Below are 22,669 nucleotides of genomic sequence, written 5' to 3'. Positions count from 1 at the left end.
TCACTGCGAGAAGTGAGGTTACAGGGAACCAGGCAGAGGGCATTCTCGGTAGTGGGACACCCTCCTGTCAGATGTCAAGGAAATAAACAACTATCTGACTTTTAGAAGACATCTGAAGGCAGCCCTGTTTAGGGAAGCTTTTAATGTCTGGTGTTTTATCACTTTTTTATTACTATTATCATTAATTCTGTTGGGAGCCACCCAGAGTGGCTGGGGTATGTATGTATAACACAACAACACAACAACACAACACAATTTATTACCACTGCCTCTCCTATGAGCCCCTACCCTGAGCAACGTGTGCAGGGGTTTGCTAGGGAGAGGAGAGGATGGTAAACTTTCATTCTGTGAACTCCTTACATCATTTTAGGATCCAAGTCCTGTTTGGGGTAATTTGCTCTCACCTGGCAGCCTCCAGGCCCCAGTTGTCTCAGGAGCCATGAGAACAAACTAATAAGCAACAATGTGCCGCTCCAGAGCAGCTCTTTGGGACACAGGAGTCTATAGACATGAGGGGTGGGTGGGGTACTCTCCTTCTGTGAGCTTCTTTCTATTAACTTGTCTTAGGAGCCAAGTTCATTGGAATAGTTCCTTACTCTGCACTCCTTCCTTATCCCTGACAGTAAGACACTGAACAACTGCCTCCACTGTTGTGATATCTTGAATAGAATGTAGAAATGAGATACTTCTGGGAAGCTCAGCTGAACCTGGAGACACAAGTCCTACTTTAAGTTTTCTTTGGCATAACCATCATTTGCATGTATGAGGATGGTTCACTCATCCAGTGAACTGGACAGAGTCCCATTTATTTTGATTAGTGATGAGCCCTTAGATTTCTCTGGAGAGTGTCCCATTGGAGGGAGAGGGAACTTTGTCCCGGGACAGAAAATGACCAGATAGGGCCTGAATAGCAGTGGGAGATAAGTGGGTGCTACTGTGCAAAATTTACTACAAAGCTCATTGCATCTACTCACTTAAATAAATTTCATAGCAATATTATTAAATCGCGATTCCATGGAACAAATTGAAATGCATCAGTTAATTTTAAAGTTGCCTTTCTCGTACGTTTAATCCTGAAAACTAATAGCCGTTCAAAGTTATTTTTAGAATGCCAGTTACCATGGTGAAAGCAAATTCTCTTACTGCTCTTTCTGCCAGTTGCTTAAATGGCTAATGCTGTATGCCTCAGACATACATTCCAATTATGCTTTTCAATAATTTTATCATAGTCATTTTATGGTTGGGATTTTGAAGACATTTTACAAATCACGCGGTTGGCTCTACTATATTAATGCATGGTTTGTGTCAATTTGGAAAACTTAAAACGATTTAAAAATTGTGTTTTGTGTCTAATATACATCGTCTTTCTGGGGAAAATGTACATCCACCTTTGAAATAAGATGTAAAACTGGAATTGTAGGTTTGAATAATTGCCGGAAATCCTTCCAGCCCAATGTCATGCATTTTTACTCAAATATAAAGCAACTTTATTTAGTAGGACTTCTTATCTAGTAAGTAGGAATGCATAGGACTCCAGCCTTCTCTTAAAACATTTGAGAACAGTCAAAACTAGCAAAGTAGTGGAGAATATGATGCAGAAGCAAAGAGTACATTTGGGGGTTAGATGAGTCTTGCCAATTGGCTAGTTTCAGCCAGTCAGATGCAGGCATGGCTTATGTCACCTGGCCAACCAGATGTTGGCTCTCCAATCTATGTAAGAGCTCCATATTATCCCATTCAAAGCTGGGACATTGCACAGAAGAGGGGGAAACTTTGCTGAACTTCAATGCTTTCTGCACTTGCACTGACAGTTGAAATGTCAAGAAAATCTCTCGGGCTAAAGTGTAGATGTAAGCATGCTTAAACCTATTAAAAAAAACCAATGCTCAACTCTGCAAAGTGTACATCACATGTTAAGTATGAGACAGGGGTGTGCATCAGCTCTGTGTACTTCCAGGGTGCAAATGTGCATGTCTATAGGGGTGTGGGCTTTGACAGGGACCAAGTGATGCCCACCCCTCCCCTTGCCCAGCCTGCCAACTCAACCTCCCTACCAAGTCTTGTGTTTTTGCATACAAATAGCAGTTAATTCAAGCAATGTGATATTGTCATATGTGCCTGTGCTTGCCAATGTCCTGGATGGTCTTATGGTACCCAAGTAATGCCACAGGTTGTGCTGGTGCAGAAGTCCTTCCATCTAATCCTATGCACCTATTTGCCAGTGCAGTAGCTGGTACAATCAGGCTGCAAATGTCTTGCAATTGTTATTCATAGGAACCAAAGAACAAAGGAGTCAAATTTTGTAAAATAAATCATACTTTGGCACATTTGACTAGGTTTAGCCAGCCAGTTAGGTACCTAATGGCATGAAAAAATGTAATTGCACACTTAAATGTATGTTAATTCCCAAGCTCTCTACCTTGCTTGAGCGTCCTTATGGATGAGCGCAATTATTTCGATACTGTTCAACAGCGCCTGTTAGTGAGCTGAGCATCTTTTGCGTACATGGTTAGCCATACCAATGCTACTATTGTATATATATTTGTGCCCATTCAGCTGGGCCATTTGTTGATGTTGTTTGGAGAACGATTTGAAGATTTATTCAGCTAGTTCCATTTGGGTACATTTTGAACAATACAATTTATTTCATGGATTGCATTCAAGCAAGCACATCTGAGGTCAATTAATTCTCATGGACAACTGCATAGTAAAATATGGTTGGCCAAGGCATGGAATCAACCATAAGATACCTGAAACAAACAGCATGGGATATCCATAAATACTTGATTGGAATAGAACTATGCATATGGACAATATTAGGGGGGAAACATGTCTGCCCTTTAATATGTGCATATCTGTTATTTCAGCCTTTATGAGTTGTTTCCAAATAAACCATATGTAGAGTATCCTACTCTTATAATTTAAAACCCAGGTAGGAGTGGGGGAAAAGTAGGAATTATTTAATTGCTGTTGCTGCTTCTTTGGCAATCACTCGTAGCCGAATAAGATTGTTTTCCATGAACATGGTCTTAACAGTGAGTCCATAAATGACTGTGGAGGCCAATTCTGGATCCATAGGTCCTTCCACAGTGGAGACATAGGTTTCTGGGTGGCAGCTGATCACAGTGAGGATTTGCCAAATGTGCCTTCCTCTTAGCTCATTCCTCCTTTTCACCCTGAGTTTGTGCTTCTTCAAAGTCCATGACACGTTTGGTAAAGGCTCTTATCCAGTTGGAGCGCTCACAGGCCAGTGTGTCCCAGTTATCAGTGCTTATGTTGCATATTTTTAGATTTGCCTCAAGAGCATCTTTAAACCTCTTTTGTTGTCCACCGATATTTTGCTTCCCATCCTTGAGTTGGAAATAGAGTACTTGCTTTGGTAGATGATAATCAGGCACCCGAACAACATGACCAGTCCAACAAAGTTGATGTTGAAGAATTGTTGCTTCGACTGGTGATCTTTGCTTCTTTCAGTACACTGAAATTAGTTTGCCTGTCTTCCCAAGTGATGTGTAAAATTTTTCGGAGACACCGTTGATGAAATCTTTCAAGGAGCTAGAGAAAGAAGCAATGGTACCAAAAATTCATATATTTGTTGTTGGAGCCAAATAGCTTTATGCTGTAATGTTTTAGGTTATGGGGGAACAATTCAAACCAAATATTGACTTTGTTTTCTCCCCACTTCTCCAAGATAATACAAAAGAGCTATTTCATATGCCTGTGTGAGTAAAATTGATACCTATTGGCTAGTATCTACGCCATCATGCAACATCATGCTGCGCCTGGCATGCAACATTCTCACTGGAAAATAGTTTGCATCTTCTAATAAGTAATAAGGTGCTATGCACCCTAAACTTGGTGCCAGAGACTGCAAGGGTAATTTCAAATGCCACCCCACGAAACCAGTTCAGGGTGCATAGCACCTCTGGTACACAGCCTAATGCTACAGCCGCTCTTGGTGCTTTCTGGGTTGTTGTTTTTCCTGTTGCATCTGGTTGTAACAGTCATGTTTGGAGATGCAGCTCTTCTACCATAAAGTGCATTAGACAGAGATGTGAGTTTGAGTCAAGCTGACGGATAAATATACCCCCCAACCCCTCTGCTCACTGGGGATTACTTATTACATTATAATTGCATTTTATCAGCTTTGCCTCCTGTATCTTGTCTGGTTATGTGTAGAAACACAAAAGCATCAACGTACTATGAAGAGATGCATCATCTTTTATTCTTGTGCTTCTCTTGCACAGAGGCTGAAAGAGCTAAAACAAAGGGAATTTGCACGGAACGTGGCTTCAAAATCCTGGAAAGATGAGAAGAAACAGGAAAAAGCACTCAAGCGACTCCATCAGCTGGCTGAGCTGCGGAAGCAGTCAGAATGGTAAGCATCTGGAACTTGTATTACATTTTAATCTCATATCCACCCCCCTAGAAGTCCCAGAAGAAATCTCGGTAACTTTACTCCTGCTTTATATAATGCACAGATAATCATCACATGCCCTGCAAGCCCTTTTTAACTTATCAGTGATGCCAAAACATCCTTGCCATAAAATTGGAATCCCTGCATTAATTCCTTGGCATTTGAAGGCTGGGGTTTTTATCCTCTTTCTAATCTGATCAGAACAGACATATTTTTTATTTAAAAAATAGTGCTGTGCTGAGTTTTCAAGAGCAAACATTTTCAGTCCAAAACCATAAGCTTTGGAGAAAATTATCCCCTCCTCAGAAAAAAAAACAAACCTGTTTCCCCCCATGCTTTTCAGACTTGTAGTCCCTCCCAACAGCTGCTTTGGCACCATTATTGTTTAGTTGGGGGGGGCAGATTTTCCTTGCTGTGTGAGCCAAACTAATCAGAGATCATCTCACTGGTGTAATGATGTCACAGCATCACAAAACCCATAAGAACTCTTGCATTGCCATCACTGTAAATGGAATGAGAAGGAACCTGACAGACCACTACATTGTCTCCTTCTCTTACCGCGCAGTAATAGCAGGTTCACTGCCCACCAGCACAGTTCAGTAAGACCAGAAGCATCATTCTGAATGCTTCTGGAATGGGATGATACATCCCCTCTTGCCCCTTCTCCTCTATGGTCACTTACACATCCTCTGAAGATTGAAAGGGTTCAGGTAATGTTGGAGGAGGAAAAGAAAAGTGCATGGAACTGGCCTCCTGTTTCTCTCAGATCTGATATTTAATATTTCACTAACAGAGCATTTCACCTTATTAAAACAGATCTGAGTTTAATGCTCTTAGCAATTTGTAAAAATTGCTAGGAAAAGGGGGGAAATAAGCCCCAAATCTTTATTTGCTTAGTCTAGAAATCCTTATTTTCATTTCTCTGCACATATACAAACTCTCCAAATAGTTCCTTAAAGGGAACTAAAATAGCATCCTTACTGTGAAAGAAACACAGAAATGGAGAGGATTCCAGTAGGTAATTTATACTGTATCACTCAATTACTTATACCGAGTCAGCCTGTTGGTCCATCTTGCATACGCCTGCTCTGGCAGCGACTCTCCATCACCTTTTCTTTCCCTGCCACATGAAATCTTTCACCTGGAGATGACTGAAGCCGAGAACTCTTTCATCCCAAGCACGTGCTCTGCAGACTGCTAAACTAGTAAGTACAGGTACTGTACAGTACAGTGTACAATATGTAGTCCAAAGGCTTATAGAACACACAGCAGGGCAAAATTACTAAGGGCACTTCATCTACCATACCAAAGCATTTCAGACTGTGGTCAGCCTGCCACAGTGTGAAGTATTCGGGCTGTGTCTAAGTAGGTTCTATTCACAGTAGAGCTATTGAAATCAATGAATCTAGGTTAGTCATGTCTATTCTAGAGCTGGGCAGTACTCCAATTTCTTGCCCTGAAACCGAAATGGTGTTCACATCGCAATAGTGGTTTCAGACTTTTTGAGCTGACAATACATAGTGGCTCCACAGCTGCCATGATGTATTGGTAGCTCAGATTGCCTTCCCCTGAACAGGTGAGTTGTGTTTTTCCTCTTGGGGCAGTGGGTTGCTCCAGGAGGAAAGACGCAGCCCACCTGCTTGGGCAAAAGCAGGCAGGTGCCTTGGATGGAACCCCATACTTCTCAGTGAAAATGACTACTTTCTGAAATCTAACATTCATTTGCAAATCAAGTGATTTTATTATGTCATTTATTTCCAGCGTTGCTGAATGCAGACCTGCGTTTAAATCTCCCCAAGTGGTTGTAGAAAAAGAGCCGACGCCACAAGATAAGCTTCTGTTAGCTCAAGAAGGCAAAGTCAAGAATACAGCTGAAGGAAAAAGCGTCACCAGCAGCACTTCCGAGAAGCAGCAGGAACTTTTGCTAAGCAAGAACCAGTCTTGCATAGAGACACACCGTTTTCTTAGAAGCCACATCTCTCCCGCATTCTCCTGTGGCACCAATGGCTGCAATCGGGCCGGGGTGTCCTTTTCATTCTCTAAAAAAGTCCACCTGAAGCTTGAGTCATCAGCATCCGTTTTCAGTGAGAACATGGAAGAAGCATATGACTGCATCAGATCCCCTCGGCATAAAGCAAAGCAGACTCACGAAGAGTGCCGTGCGTGTATACATATGAGGGACGAGAGGAAAGCAAATGTGCATAAACGGTTAGGCACCGTTCAAAGTCACCCAGACAGCTTCGCCTCCTGTAATCTGGCTCGGAAAAATCAACTGCAGAAAGAAAACAATCAGTACAAGGACAGAGAGCAAACAGAAACTCATACTTCATTTCGTAAAGACAAACTACATCTTCCAGATTTGGATTGTTCTGGGTCTCCTGGTGCAAAAGAACAAGGAGGAGAGTTGAACGAGACCCAGAAACCCTTGGAAAACGTTGTTACACCTCAATGCCAAACGAATAACATTTGTACGCAGCAAAACACTTACAAGCACAGTGATGGCCTGTTACCAGAATGTGTCTCTGAGTCCTTAGCCCAACAATCATCTGAGCAAGGACATCAGTGTGAGGGAAACTACAATCCCTGTGTATTCAAACAATCTTCTGATTGTACAGACGCTGTCAATGCAGATGCTGAAATGCCTAGGGATAATGCACTGGTTCATGAAATTAAGCCTAAAGCATTGCCTTTTCTTCATGTACTGAGCAAAGATGGCAGGACAGCCTTACGGTGGCCCACAGAACTTCTTTTGTTTACAAAAACAGAACCCTCCATTTCCTATGGTTGTAATCCATTGTATTTTGATTTTCGGCTCTCCTTATCTCATAGAGAAAGTGGGCATCATGAAGTCGACGAAGAAAGTCCTAATGAGCACTCAACAAGAACTATGGACCTAGATGGAAATGACGCCTCAGATCTAACTGAGAACAAGCAACTGTCCAGTGAAAAAGATAATCAGTCTTTGAAGCCAAAGAAGAAGAAAAGAGCTCTAAGCCTCAAAACGTCCTGGCCAAAATTGGATTCAGACACAGAGAATGAAATGAGTCAAAGTGCTCCAAAGTACATCTCAGATGATTTGAATGAAAACCTACCTGAAGTGCCTGCACCCCTTGATTGCTCAAAAAGGCGTTACACGAGAGCAACAAGTCCCCACACGACAATGCATGTGAGATCTTTAGCACAGCAGTTGCAGAACTGTGAAAAAACTCTACAGGAGGAAGTAACTGAAAACCTTTGCATTTATCCCTTGGTGTCTAGGACAAAGAAGCAAAAATGTGCAAAATGTGATTTAATGTATGCCCAAAGACAAACCGACCTGGATTTGGTCACCTGCAGCAGTGACATAAGTGACAGCGGGAAAGATTGCGTTCTTGGATACAAGTTAGATTCACCCAGGGAGTCCATGGGAAACGAAGGCAATGGGAATTTTGCTGGTTGCTGGAAATTCACTCCTTTGCAAAAGCCCTTTTCTGACAGACAGTCTAATTATTCTGACACTTCTGTTAGCAGTGCAACTAGTTACGCTAGTTGCTACTCTAGTCACAGATCAAGTGATCACAGCAGAAGTCATTTGCCTTTTTGCTGCAAAAGGAAACAAAAGCCGGTTGAAAGGCAGAAATGTAAACACAAAAAGCACAATTGCATTTCATCTTCTGATGATGCAGATGGGGGCTGCCTTTTCAACAAAACAAGTCAAAGATCTAGAAACTGTGCACACAGGCATATGGCAAAATATCAAAGACATTCGAGATATAGACATTTACTACAAAGAGATGTATCAAAGCAAAGCAGGAACAGACACCCTCTTTGTAAACACAGCAGGAGCAGGAGCTACAGCAGCTCCAAAGGTTCTTCCACCCAAGATTCAGGAAGCAGCGAAAGATCATCAAGCTGCACCAGATCAAGAGCCAGCAGTTCGGGATCCCTTGCAAAAGAATTGGTGCATGACTGGAACAAACACAAAAAGGATATGAAAAGCACTGACAGAGCTGAACCAGGAAAATCAGACTCTGCACACTCAGACTGCCAGAATGAAAGTTGTCCATCAAAACAAGTTGGAAGCTGCTCCATCAACCACTTAGGAAGGAAAGCAGTGGGGAAGAAGTCGTTAACGGCCAAACTCCTTTTAGAGAGGGTGAAATCAAAGCGAAACCAGGAGCAAACTCAGAACACTGAAAGCTTTTCAAATACCTGCGAGAAAGATCTCCCCCATAGTCAACCAGGTGTTAAAGGTGCATCATCAGTGGATAGTGAAGCAATGTTACCTTTGCTTGAGAAAGCCCTTCACATTGATACGAGCAGCAGGTGGAACAATGGAACTGGCTCCGTGGAAAGCGGCACAGGCACAGAGCGAGCCGAAGCTTCAGCGATAGATAATATTATTCTGACAGCTAGCACTAACTATGGCAATAGCCTGCTTAACGACTTAGGTTCTCAGGCCCTGAATAGGGCACAGGACACTGCAACAAAGCATCAAGTAGATCTCTTAGCTGGTGAAATGCAGCCCCTACTACAAAGCTGTGACTCGGTGCCAAATGGTTTTCCTGGTGCTTTTCCTTCTCATGGATATTCTGCTGTTCCCAACCTAACAGAGACCAAAGAAGAACACCATGCAGGTGTAGATTTGAGTGGAGTGGAAGGGGATCTGAACTGCTACTCTGACAGTGCTATGCATAAATCCGGTGAAACAGAAAACAAGACTGAGCCGTACAGTAAGTGCATCCCCTCTCCTTTAACGCAGCAGCCTATAACCTTTTCCCCGGATGAGATAGACAAATATAGGTTTCTTCAGCTGCAGGCCCAGCAGCATATGCAGAAACAGCTCGTGGCAAAGCATCTCAAGGTTGTGCCTGCCCCAGGACCAGCTGCCTTCTCTGCCTCCCCAGCTGTCCCTGTTCAGCAGCACTCGTCTGTTGCCACCCTCCGCCACACGCTGCTGCAGAGTTTTGCCCTGTCCACCGGAGTACATCCTCACAGCAGCCATCTTTCCCTGACTCATATGCATCCATTCTCACCATCGCCTTTTGCTCCATTCTCACTCTCGCCCTTTACTCCGGCCTTCGTGCCCGCGCACTCGGCGCTCCTGGCGGGACACCCGTTCCATTTCGTATCAGCGACTCCCATCCACCCATCCCATCTGGCAATCCCGCCGCTGCCCCACGCAGCCTTTATTCCTACCCTGTTCACGCCCCAGCTGAACGCAGCGGCATCTTCTGTACATCTCAACCCCTTGATCCATCCATTATTCCAGACTCAAGAACTTCAGCACCGTTCCTGACCTTGTCGGAGGTGTTGGTTATCTGGAACGGAAATGAAGAAGGTGTCATTTTCCCTTTTAAAATTGCAAAGTCATTGTCCTACACTCCAAAAGCAATTTAGAATGACAATTCCCATTCAGCAGCCTAATTGCATATCTTATGAGAGACATTGCGGAAATCAAGGTCTGGCTGACGCAGCACATGATTGTTAATTTGATTTTCACATTCCTTACAATAATAGCCTTCCCAAACCTGTTGCCCTCCAGATATTATTGGACTACTGCTAACATCATCCTGACCATTGGCCACACTGGCTGGGGCTGATGGGAGTTGTAGTCCAAAACACCTGGAAGGCATCAAGTTGGCAGAGGCTGTCTACAGCTTTCGTACAGCTTTTTATGCTGTAATAGGCTTGTGGACATTTTAAACGTTTTCACAAGAAACATAAGTTAGAAGTACAGGCATCCACCCACGTACACTGAGGTTACATTCCAGGCCCCCATGCACATAACCAAAATCACATAAAGTGGGGAGCATCCTCTAAAAAGCCTCAAAAAAACATTTTTTTTCCTGCTGTCCCAAGTTCTCTTTTCCCCAAAATATCTGGAGTTGAAGCTCTGGGGCCAGCTTGAGGATGTTAGGGAAAGGTTCACAGGCACTTCCCCCCAGGTTGAGAAGCCCTTTTCCTCCATACAAACACATCTGTCAAACCCTCACATAGTACACAGGCATTCACAGATAGGGACAAAAAATGGTCAGTTCACCACAGAAAAGGTTTCCCTATCTGAAATGTTGTGAATCTTGGCTTTCTAACAACATAATACGACACCTGTTTTGTCAGTACCAGTATGAACAGGTCTGGTGTGGGGGTTTTTCATTGCATTGTCAGTTTCAGAAGCATTCAAATGACAAGTGGAAAGGATTGTCGTGATCTCGGTTTGTAAGAACTCCCTCCCCCCCCCGCCCCCAAGCACTGGAAGATGCAGCCATTCCAAATAGCCACTAAAGTACAGCAAATTGTAAGTTCTGACCCGCATCTTATTTCCTTGAAACTCAATTCCATTCAAACGTTGAGATGTTTTCTAAGTAAAACAATTCATTTCAGGATGCAAATTTTAAGATATGTGTTAATCAGACAGTGAGGTACTTACCCCAGTAAGCAAAGTAGGAGGAAGGGATTTATTTATGGACTTTTGTCAAACCATAAAGTATATTTCATGAACACCCGCTGGTGTGATCCACACAGAACTGTGTCTGAGCCTGCAGCAAGACAGTGCAGAAAGAAGACATTAAAAACAGATGTGGAGGCACCCTAAGACAGAATCAGCACTAAATGAGGGTTGAGTTAGCCTTTGACCTGCACCATTTTCCCTACTGAAGTTGTCTTCCGAAGTTGCTATTTTCCAGCTTAAAGGTGGGCAATTTAAATCAGGAAAATGTTGGAAGGAAGGGTTTTTCCTCTCTCTCCCCCTAATGTCTAGACCCTGATCCAATTGCCCACTCCACTGGCCTTTAACATTAAGTAAAAGTGAGATATTCTGATCATGGATTTCCTACATTGCCCCAAGCTCATCCCTTAGAAGGATTCAACATGCATTCAGCTTCCAGATCAACTTGCATTCTATAAAAGTAAAAAAAACAACCACCCAGGTTTCCCCAGCTGCATCTTCCACCAGTTACAAGATGGAATTCCAATTCAATCTCACCTAGGGTTAGTTTTAAAAGTTCACTTTGTACAGGAGAGGGACAAAAGTGATCAGGCAAGACCAATCAATCAGATGTAACTGTTTCCCTGTTATGAAAGCCTCTCTGTAAAACACTGAACATGTCTGTTTGTTATGCAGTTTTGCAAAAAAAGCAAACAAATAAATAAATATGCCACTTGATTCATTTTTCAAAGTGTTTAGTTTATATTGAAACTAAATAATACTCTGGCTAGTATAACCTGTAAACTAGTTATTTTGTTTTGTATTCTCTGTAAAAAAAAGGTGTTTTATATTCTACAGTAGATAAGTGAATTGCACTATTGAACATGCAATGCAGCTTTTTTTCCTTCTTTCATTATTCAAGTTGTTCCTGGGAATGTAGTTTCATGCAATAATTTTTTTCAATAAAAATGCTTAATGACATAAGGAGCGTCAGTCATGCATTTTTAAATATCATACCAAAAGACAGCAGAAAAGTAAGATGCAGATGAGACAAACATACTCTGTATTTCAATCGACAGAACTGAAATGGGTTTAATTTAGACAAGAAGCTGTAATGCTGAATTATTTTAGGCTATTTCTTTAAGAAATTTTTTTAAGCATGTGTTACTAGAGTTGATTCAATGGCTCTATAAATAAATATTACTTTTTTATTTAAAAAATCACCACTGATGTGTTTTTTTACAACCATTTTAATGGCTTTATTAAATAGTTTATGTATTCATTTAATATTAAATTTAATTGATAACACACAGGGTTTTTTCCTTCAACATTTGAACTAAAGCAGATGTAATCTTTATAAGTCACAAGCCAGTTCTACCAACAATGCTTCTTGTGTGCTTTTATATATTATATCCTTCTTGCATGAAATAAATACTAAATTATCCTACCACAAGTTCCCGTGAAAAACTTACTTCTGTATTAATTATCAGAAAAGCATCAGAGAGGACTACCAACTGCTTGAATGCATTCCCTCCAACCTTCCTCAGATACAGACATTTCTCACTCCTGCCCCAAAGTCACCCTCCTTGACCCCCCCCCAAACAGAGCATTTCCTTTGAGAAAGGCAAGTGTCACCTCCACTACACCAACAAGGCACACACACCCTCCACCATCCTGAAAAAAAACCTTAATCCTGTTTTAATTTCATTTTATTCTTTGGTGGATTTACAAAAAGAAAGCACACACCAATAAACAAATAGAAAGAGGCAAGATTAGACACGGACACACAAAGCAGTTTTAAAAAACATCAAGACTCCTTGCCCTCTGCTTTGCTACCCCCCTTTTTGCCTGCCCCTCAGAGCCAGCGCATCACATGGGGTAAACCTTGGCGGGAGCAGCCTTTCCTCCTCCTTGCCACTATGAGCTGCTCGAGGGAAGAGGCCAGCAGCAGTGGCCACGAAGGGGCAATGGGATGCTCCTTCGCCACTATCGCTGCTCAGAACAAGCGCTGACTCATCCTCCTCTCTGAGCTCAGAGGCAGCAGCACCAGCAGGGGGGAAAGAGGTCAAATCAGAAGCTGGATGGCTTTCGTAATTCTGGGACTGTCCCTGGAAAACTGGGACACTTGGTGGGTACGCTTGAAAGTTTAGGAAACCCAATCCTGCAAAGACTTTTGTGCTTGCTCTCTTTGGCACCTGATTGCATGCAATAAGTTTAGTTTTAAAGCACGAGTGGGGAACTTCAGGCCTGGTAGCAGGATGTGGCCTTCCAGGCCTTTCTATCTGAGCCTTGGAACTCCCCATAGGCCATATTCCCTCTGCAGCCACAGCCTTCACTGGCCTTGCTACACATCCACCTTGAGTGCTTTTGCAAAACCTTTCCAGATCAGAGGCTGTGTCTTCCATCATCACTTTATCCTCAGCCACTGCTAGTTTCTTTAGGTCCTAAACAATCCAGTAGTGGCTGAGGATAAGGTTGCCTAGTGGGGGGGGGGTACAGCGGTACCTCTGGTTACGAACGTAATTCATTCCAGAGGTCCGTTCTTAACCTGAAACTGTTCTTAACCTGAGGTACCACTTTAGCTAATGGGGCCTCCCACTGCCGCCGTGCCATTTCTGTTCTCATCCTGAGGTAAAAGTTCTTAACCCGAGTTACTACTTCTGGGTTATGGAATCTGTAACCCAAAGTGTTTGTAACCTGAGGTACCGCTGTAATTTACACCTCTGTGTCTTAAAACTACTTTTAGTTGCTTATGAACAAACACTGGGATTGCATCTGCCTTGCATACCCTACCACCTGACAAATCACACCATAACGATACCATGACTAAGATGTAAACCCCTCAGATCAGAGACCAAGATGCAGTGTCTGGCAGTCCTTCAGTTTATCTGTGCCTCCATTTCTGTGTGCACATCTAAAACTAGATGACATGTTAAATCAATACAGTATTTCATTCCCCAAAACCTCTAAACCTTTCAGAGCAAATGCATTTGCCATTGGCAATATAATAAATTATATTTGCTTATTAATTTTTTATTAATGAAAACAGTTCCATACATAGTAAGTGATATGTGTGAATCAATGATGTCCATAAGGAAATAAGTACGGGCAAACCAATTCACTGAATACCAGCTGAGTCTATTTCCCTCAAATAAAATCAACTATGTCCTAAAGTTGTCAAACCGTTCACTGGAATATTGTGGTTTCCAGACTCATCCTGTGCTAAGACATGCTGAAGTCCACTGAAATTAAAGGTATTATGAATGCCTAACTTCACTTATGTAAAGTTGCTGCACCTTGCTGCATTTGGTGTTATTCTGAAAGCCTTTTGAGAGCTAAAATCTGAAGAAGAAATGTAGTTGAAAAGCAAATCCCTCCTAAAGACTACCTTTTTCTATCGAGCTGGAATCACCCTACGGGATCTGACTTCTGTAATTTTGAAAAACAGCTGGGCATTTTTTTTAAGGCTCTATTTGATGGCCCTCCTTGTGCAGAACTCATATGGCAACAACACCTGGAACTACTGGAAAAATTGACCTCTCCCATCTCAATTTGTTCTTGCATTTCTGAATAAACCAAGTGGCTACTGCCACAAGCCATTTAACTTGTGATCTGTGTGCTGATACTATATAGGATGAACTGTCGGAACAACTGTTTGGAATATCTTCCCTGGCACTGAAGTATTCTAAAACCGACTCTGCCATGGGGCACTCCTGCATAAGAAGGACTATCACTGCCAGATTTATGTATAAGCTAAACAAGCTATAGCTTAGGCCCCCACTCTCTTGGGGGCCCCCCAAAAATGTAAAGAGGGGAAAAACTGGATGTACATTTCCAAAATATAAGATAAAAAACAAAAGAAAACCTACATACAGTTAGAGCTTAATAATTATTTCACTATTAATATGCTTCTTCTTAATTGTATTTCACTATTAATATACTTCTTAACTGTATTTCAGTTCAACAATTACTTTGATAACATACATATTTTGTTATGTGCAAATGGCTTTAGATACCTAGTAGGTCCATAAATTACCATATTGCATATATTCAATACAAAAAAACAGAAACAATTTGTTGTTGACAAAGGACAGCTGGACATAAAAAAGGCCCCATTACCTTCAGTAGCTTAGGGCCTCATCAAACCTAAATCCGGCCCTGGGGACTATGAAACGCTTCCTGTTTGGGCAGAGACATTGCCTGAGCAACATGCTGCCTGCCTTGGGAAAGTTTCCATTCTTAGTCTCTGGCTTTTGACAATAGGGCTAGGGGGCGATCCAGGGGCGCTTGCAGCTGTCCAGCTCTCCATAAACTGGGCAAGGCGAAGCGGGCAGGGGCTGGAGCCTGGGGGGCTGCCCGCTTCCCTTCCCCGGGGTGGTCCATTCTCTTGCATTTCCTGCTGTTGCTTTGGATCGTACCACCTGACCTTACTATGCTACTGGGAGTGAGGGATGCTGACACAAAGTCAGCTGCAATTTGGGGCAGCAGTGAGAAGTGTGGGAGGGAGGCTGCTGGGTCACTCCCAGCTCTGGTGGCTGTGATCCCGGGACCTCCAGGGGACAGGCTGTGCTTCCCACCAGGCGCTTTGTCACCCCCCTCTGTGATGGCACGCTAAGTGGCCTGCGCCCACCGCACCCACCCTGCTCTGCCCCTGCTTACTCCACCTTTGGGTACACTGCCTGCCAAACAATAACATGGACCAAGTGTTGACAAACCACAATTAACAGGCATTTGCCTCTTCTGACTTACCTGTTTAATCCCTCATGTGACGTCTCTTGTTTTCATTGTTCTGTATGGAAATTAAAAGATATAAATGTAAGAATCTTCTTTTGTTCTGGGTTCTCCTTCATCGCCTGTTTGTTACGTGAGGGGGAACCCTGTGGCCAACCATCTTTATTTTGTAATAAAGATCAGGCTTATAGCCACTTTGCTTTTCATCAAACAAACAAACAAACAAACAAATACTGACTGGTCCTGCTAGCAGAAGCCCACACAATGATTGCTACTAGGCAGGCATGGCCAAACTTGGCCCTCTAGCTGTTTTGGGACTACAGTTCCCATCATCCCTGACCACTGGTCCTGTTAGCTAGGGATGATGGGAGTTGTAGTCCCAAAACAGCTGGAGGGCCAAGTTTGGCCATGCCCGTATGAGGCTTCCCTCCCTTCTCCTAGCCCCTCCTCCATTGGCTGGAGGGGGGTCAGGAGTCCTATAAGAGCAGCATGCAGTGGGGAGTGAATGGGAGGTAACACATACATTTCTGCTTGCCCTGTGAAACTCTCAGAACATTTGTAACAACACAATGCTGTATTCCTTCCTCTGTGACTTTCACCATCACTATACAGAGAAGTACCAGAGCCAAACATAACTGGGTCTCCTGAAAGATGCATCAAGTGATGAACTCCAATGGCACCAAGATTTTCTAAAATGTACAGAGCCATATGCTGGATCTATGTGGGGAATATGGATCTGACCACATGATATAGAAATACATGCTTGATGGTGTCGGGGAGGGAGAACCCAGCATTCTTCTGAACGCTGCGGCAGATTTGGTTTATATAACTTGCACTGCTCTGAGATTTGTCATGGAAGAATGTCTAGCTTATATAAACAATGACTACCTAGATAGAAATTATTCATGGGGGAAACCAAATTTCTCTAACTCTCCCTTCACTTTCCTTCTTGATCTATGAGTAAGCAGGACAGAATTGCCAAATGTAACTGTCACATCTGGCTGCTTGTCTCATTGCTTTGAATCATATTCCTCTCCAGCAGCTCTAAAGGCACAGGAGTTACTGGTGTATTGGTATATTAACTCAGGAATAAGCTGCACAGGAACACATGTCAGGGAATCAGCTCAGGCTGCATTTTCACATCCAAGAAAACGGGTTATGCAAGTGAGATGGTACTTGAGGAGTCTGAGCTTAAAGCCAGGCTATATTATTCATGAAAGCCTGTCCATTTTGTAAGTCACCACACAACACAAATCAGTAGCAGCATATGTGGCAAGGCAGAACTGCCCTCCTGAACCTGCTTTGAGGGGGGGGGGGCATTAAAGAAAGGAGAGAAGTTCAATTCACATTTAAAATCAAACCTATCCATTTTGTACTTTCTAAAAAAGTATGAGAACCAAAACTCCACTGTCCTTTTGACATATCTTGGGGTAAGCTATCCATTAAAATGCAGGAAAAAATGTGAAAATAACATACAATAATGCATTGTTTCAGGGGAAATTGTTTTGCAAAACTGGGTATACTAGGCAAGATTGCAAAGGTGTACATTAAGAAACATTTGCAATAGAGAGCTGATGGATTGTCATGAGGACTTTTAAAAATGCAAACTGATACAGGAGTGTGGATAAATGAATTTAAGATTTGAAAAGAGAGAAACTGAAATTAGCAGATTTGCCAATCCCTCTGTGTCAGTGATTGGCTACGGTACCCGCACTGGCGGGAGTTCCAGCTTAGAAGAGATGGTGCCACCTGTGCAAATGTCTGGTCCTGACCTGGTGCCCCAACCTGCCCCATCTCCATCTAGGTAAGCCACAGTGCTGCTACCTTCACAAGGGCAGTTCTGGATTTAGTATGGCGCTAAAGAAGCTTATCAGGGCTTTTTTAAAGGGCCTTGGCCATCAAGATCACCGTTGCCTTCATCTGCAAGACAAGCCCATCCATCTTTCCCTGTATCATTCCACATACCCGGTCCATGGTGTGAAACTTTAATAGAGCACACAATTTAAGGTATCTGCAGAGGAAATGCCACAGCCTAGTGCCAGATGCCTCAGCTTAGTGAGAGAATCTCCATATTGCAAGAGAAGAAAATCTCAAAACCACCACCAGAAAAATGATTGCAAGTCAGTATTCCAGGATAGCTCATTAGGACTTACTTCTGCACAGAAGTGCATAGGATGGGGGATCGTTTTATTTTCATGGCAACTTCATTCCATTTCTAACAACATAAAATCCAGCTTGCAACTGGAAATATAAGCAACTTGGTTTTCTTTCTATTTTGTCTATAATTTTGTTGTTTGAGGTTGCTTTTTATCTTATCAATTTGCCCTTTCCACTATCCTCAATAGGGGAAATGGCTGTGATATAATTCTTAATGCACTCTAATGTTAGCATCAAACTATTATTTCAGAGCTCTTTTTTTAAAAAAAACAACCACCTTGTCCTGTTTTAAATGTCCTTTTAGCCTATTTCCTTTTCTTTCAACACCCATACTAGGTAAGTGAAGACAATGACTGTAAATAGAACCAGGCATTTCAAAGTACTCCCCCCACCTGTTCAGTCACTAACAAGTTGGATCATCAAGCATTCTGCTCTTTCCTTTCCATGTTGCTCATTTGGATTTAAAAGGAAGATAAAAATACTCATTTTGGGTCATTAGATAGACCATGTCTATAAACTACAAGTCTTTGCACATAGTCCAGGTGGTTTTCAATCTAGCATTCTTGCCATAAAGTGTTGTGGTACCAAGAGGGGGAGTAGCCTAGCTGAGAAAGTGCTAGATGTGAGCATGAGAGATGAGGGCTCAAATTCCCACATCTCCTAACTACAAAGCGATTGTGATATACATAACAGGAAGGTCCTTTACAAGTTAAACATTCTCTGTTCGTACTATGTAGGGCAGAATGAATATGGCCTCCACTTTCACGTTTCCATCTATTTTCAGGGAGCTGTACTGAAATCTGAACCAAGGGAGGACGACTTCACTGGTCTCCTCCTGGCAATTCAGGCTGATGGTCGTCATTTTAGGGTTGCTTAACTACAGTTAATTTACAATGAAAGCATAAGCTTCTAATCTTTTCCTTGAAGTCTTGCTAGACAGAAGGAACATAGGAAGCTGCTTGTATCAATTCAGACCAATAAACTGTCCAACTCATTGGCAGCTCAGAAAAGGAAGTCCTTTCTCAGTCCTATCTGAGGCTGCTGGGGATTGAACCTCAGACTTCCTGTGTACCAGACAAATGCTCTACCCCTGAACTACAGCCCTTCCCTGTGAAATGACAGAGGAAGAGGGAGTGTGCATGTCCAAGGTTTCCTGTGGCTCACTCCTCCATGATGAACCATGGTTTACTGTGATGGCTGAAATGGCCCTAAGTATTGACAGTGGGAGAAGACATCAAAGGAAGAGGATGAAACTGATGAAAGGAAGAAAAACCAAGGCTGGATGCTTCGTTCTGGACTGTGACAAAGTCTAAGGGGTTAACTGAAAAATCCATTTTTAACTCTAGCCTATGAATGAAGCCTTCTCTGCAAAACAGTTGAAAGACATTTCTCTGCCAAGAATCCTTCTAAATTAGCAGTTTGAGAGACAGCTTCATTGTCAAGGTTTCTCAGTATTTATGGCCGCTAAACCATGCTGTACTTTAATAGATATACAAATCCTCTCGTACCAAGAGGTCATCGAAATGCTACTTGAGGGTGCTACTGGAATATTATGGTTTGTTCCTGCAAAAGCTCAGAAATCATACAAATAGTGCCCATAGCACTTCTCATAGTTTCATATCAACTGTCTCTAAATCGCCAACCATTACAAATACTGTCAGGTTTAATGGATGGGTGTCTTGGGAGAGGAATGACATACATTTGCCGTCTTAGAGACAAGTCTCCTTTAAAGGTTTTCATTCTGAGTTTGCACGACCAGAGAGGTCTTGCCTTGATGGGCTCTCCCTTGTATTTGCTTCAGTGGAGAAGAGACCAGCTCCCTCATTGATTCTTCCACTTGAAAAAAAAGGCAGATGGAATGGATGGACACTTGAGGATTTGAATCTCTGAACAATGACCCTTTGAAACACAGATTGGTGGAACAGGAAACTTACTGAAGCAAAGAAAAAAGGTTCAGGTGGACTAATGCTGGAAGCCTTTAGCCCTTAGCAGTTCAGGCTGACTCATCTCATGCTGTTTTCCTTAAATATTGAATAGAACTCTATCTGTAGTTCCTATTTCTGCCTATCTGTACTGCCTTGTCACTCTCTTACGCCACGTCCTCTTTCTGTTTCTTAATCTCATCCCTTTTTCTTCTTTCTTTCTTTCTTACTTTCTTTTGCATCCACCCTTCTGAATGTTATCACACATCTGTTCTAGTGTCCTCGAAAGTCCGTTGGTAAACAAATTGTCCTCCCCAAATAAAACCAGATGCTCCTTTGTCTTAAATTATCTAGGCTTTCAGCATCCCTATAACTCATTCGGGCTTTGCCAGATGTCTCCTAGGAAAATGTCATTGGAGCTATATATGAATATCAGAAGCTACTTTATGCCATGGTCCATCCAGCTCAACATTGTCTACACCTGCCTTCTCCTGTCTTGTTTGGACTACAGCTCCTATCAGTTCCCCAGCCAGCAAGGTCAGTGGTTGGAGATGATGACAGTCCAAAATATCTGGAGGTCATCAGGCTGGGGAAGTCTGGTTTACAATGTCTGGCAGTTAGTTTTCTGGGTTCTATGTAGCATTATCTGGATTTGCACGTCATGCATGTACTGAACCAATGAGCTATGCCCCTTCCCCTAAGTAGCTCCATATCCACACCTCCTTACCCCAAGATAAAAAAAAAACACAGCACCCTTTTGGCTATATATTTATGGAAGAAAAAAATGAAGCTAAAGCCTGGAGACATCACAACAATAGGGACATGTTTATATTGGGTGGAAATGTGCTTCAGTGTAATTTGAGAAATATACCACTTCTTTTTGGGGTTATACAGACAGATTCAAACTGTTCAACCAACTAGGTCAGTATTGCCTTCACCAGCAGCTTCACAGAATTGTGAAGTTGGAAGGGATCCCAAGGGGCCATCTAGTCCAACCCCCTGCAGTGCAAGAGTCATGACTCTTTGCCAGCCCTAACCTGGAGATGCAAGGGATTTGTTTATTTTTAGACTATATATATCTCCTCTAAGTGGTGCACAAAAAACTAAACCAACAACAGACAACTTAAAGAATAACAAAGGTTACAAAATGCACGAATATACAAGTGTTACTTTAAGAGAAATTGCTAACACACATAGAGCAATATCACTGCCTTCTCCTTCCGATACACCTCCCCACTTGGTCTCTTGGCTCTCATCTGGGACTTTGTGCAGCCATGCTGCCTCTCACTCACCCAGGGCCCAAATCATCTCATAAATCTCATAACCAAGAAGGATGCTGGATGCTGGCATTGCCTTGGTTTCTTAACTCTTGACTTACTTTTGATGGGCAGGCACCAAAGCAGATGGAGCTATCCACGTTTAAGATACCCTCAGGCTACCCACATTTCAGCAGTGCCTTGTGCAAGGCCAAAATGCACACACCCCTCTCCAATGCTGAGATCGCTTGCAGCTCCACCCCTGGAAGTTAGCTCCTATGCCCCTCCACTCACAATTCCTTCTCTCCTCCTTCAGCTGCTTTGTCCCCAGGACCTTTGGGATGCATTGCATGCGAGCTGAACGCTAACTAAACTACAGCTTCTCCCCTATGTGTAAAAAGACACAGTTGGGTATGAAATTCTGCCGCACCCTCTTATTGTGACATTGTTGTGCCATCTGGGTTCTCGTGTGAAGAACACGTGTAAGAAATCAGCTGCAAACCTGCTGTCTCTCAGTAAGAAATTTGTCGACTAAGGCTTAGAAACAGACTTGATATTTGGAAATGTAGTGCATGAAACCTGATACTGATGAGTAAGCAAACTGCATATAAACATTGCCAGGAAAGGAGATGCAATGCAAATGAGAAATGTCTGCAGCATTATAATCCGTTTATCCTTTAATGCAGAGATGACTTGAACCTGTGACATTCCAGATATTATTCGACTACAACTCCCATCAGCCCTTGTCACTGGCTATGCTGCCTGGGGCTGGGGGGTCCCACAACATCAGGAGGCCCCTCCCTGCTTTGCTTGGGAATAAATCTACATCTCAAGAAGAGAAGTGTGGCCATTAATCAGTGTTTCTGTACTTATTACATTCTTATTACCACAGTTTTGTTGGTGTTATTATTGAAGCTTGCTTACCATTAGCCAGGTTTCAAGCAGGACTAAAATTCTTGCCATGGGCTTACTCTCAAAGTTCTCCAGAAGAACATACTATCCCTTTGATATTCATTTTTTTTAAAAAAACCTGTCTAGTACATTTCAAAGACAGCTTCAGTAAGGTAAGTGAAACCTAGATAACTAAAGGCTAGGGATAAACACCATTCAAGTCACAGCATTTTAAAACCACAGCATTTGAAATCAAACACTACATACATTATTATTTTTACATATGTCTCCCTCACCTCTCTCCATATGAATTGACCCAGACTTTGAGATCATCCTCTGAGGCCCTTTTTCATGTACCTCTTCCACAAGAGGCCCGGAGGGTGGCAACATGAGAACAGGCCTTTTCTGCAGTGGCCCCCCGTTTGTGGAATGCTCTTCCCAGGGAGCTTCATCTGACACTTTCATTATAGGCCTTTAGGCACCAAGTAAAAACATTCCTCTTCAACCAGGCCTTTGGCTGAGTAATGTCCTGTATGAGTCCTAAATGAGTCTGTGGGAGGTGGTGGTGGGGAGGGGGTGCTATTGGTTTGGTTTGTTCTTGTGTTTGTTTTTATTATGTATTTTGTGCTTATATATTGTATTTTTATGTTGTCAACTGCCCTGAGGTCTACAGATGAAGGGCAGTATACACATTAAATAAACAAATAAAATGCTGTATACCCTGTCATCTATACATGATAGTTTTTTGGGTTTTTTAAAGAAGTCAATAGTACTGTGCATCTAAGGAGTTTCACTCAGCAGTTGGGTGGTGAAATACAGGTGTTTGAGTCTGCATATCATAGTATAAATTCTCCCTTCTGCTAATAAAATAAAATAAAATAAACCCACC

General features: G+C 42.5%; 1 protein-coding gene and 1 long non-coding RNA gene across 5 annotated transcripts in view; one reads left to right on the top strand and one right to left on the bottom strand.

Annotated features, from left to right (window-relative positions):
* The window catches only part of ZNF804B (zinc finger protein 804B), a gene marked incomplete at its 3' end in the record, with an annotated part of 239,442 nt that extends 229,747 nt beyond the window's left edge, over nt 1-9,695 (top strand). For all 3 annotated transcript variants that reach the window (XM_081163141.1, XM_081163139.1, XM_081163140.1), the window contains exons 3-4: nt 4,248-4,378; nt 6,179-9,695. In XM_081163141.1, the coding sequence (XP_081019267.1) occupies nt 4,248-4,378; nt 6,179-9,695 (3,648 nt within the window). The remainder of the gene's footprint in view (nt 1-4,247; nt 4,379-6,178) is intronic.
* On the bottom strand, nt 6,582-22,155 carry LOC308569417. 2 transcript variants are annotated; one of them, XR_014000704.1, is made up of 5 exons: nt 22,077-22,155; nt 15,573-15,612; nt 10,827-10,935; nt 9,596-9,717; nt 6,582-6,689 (listed from the first exon to the last, which is right to left on the bottom strand). It is a non-coding gene; the product is annotated as an uncharacterized lncRNA (long non-coding RNA). The 2 variants fall into 2 exon arrangements; XR_014000705.1 differs by lacking the exons at nt 15,573-15,612; nt 22,077-22,155 and having other exon boundaries at nt 10,827-11,970.
* Between the last annotated feature and the right edge of the window lie 514 nt (nt 22,156-22,669).

Source organism: Podarcis bocagei, assembly GCF_964188305.1.
Source record: "Podarcis bocagei genome assembly, chromosome: 12".
In the NCBI taxonomy this organism is placed as follows: domain Eukaryota; kingdom Metazoa; phylum Chordata; class Lepidosauria; order Squamata; family Lacertidae; genus Podarcis; species Podarcis bocagei.
The sequence above is the reverse complement of the archived record's forward strand: the minus strand, read 5'-3'. Positions and strand labels throughout refer to the sequence as shown.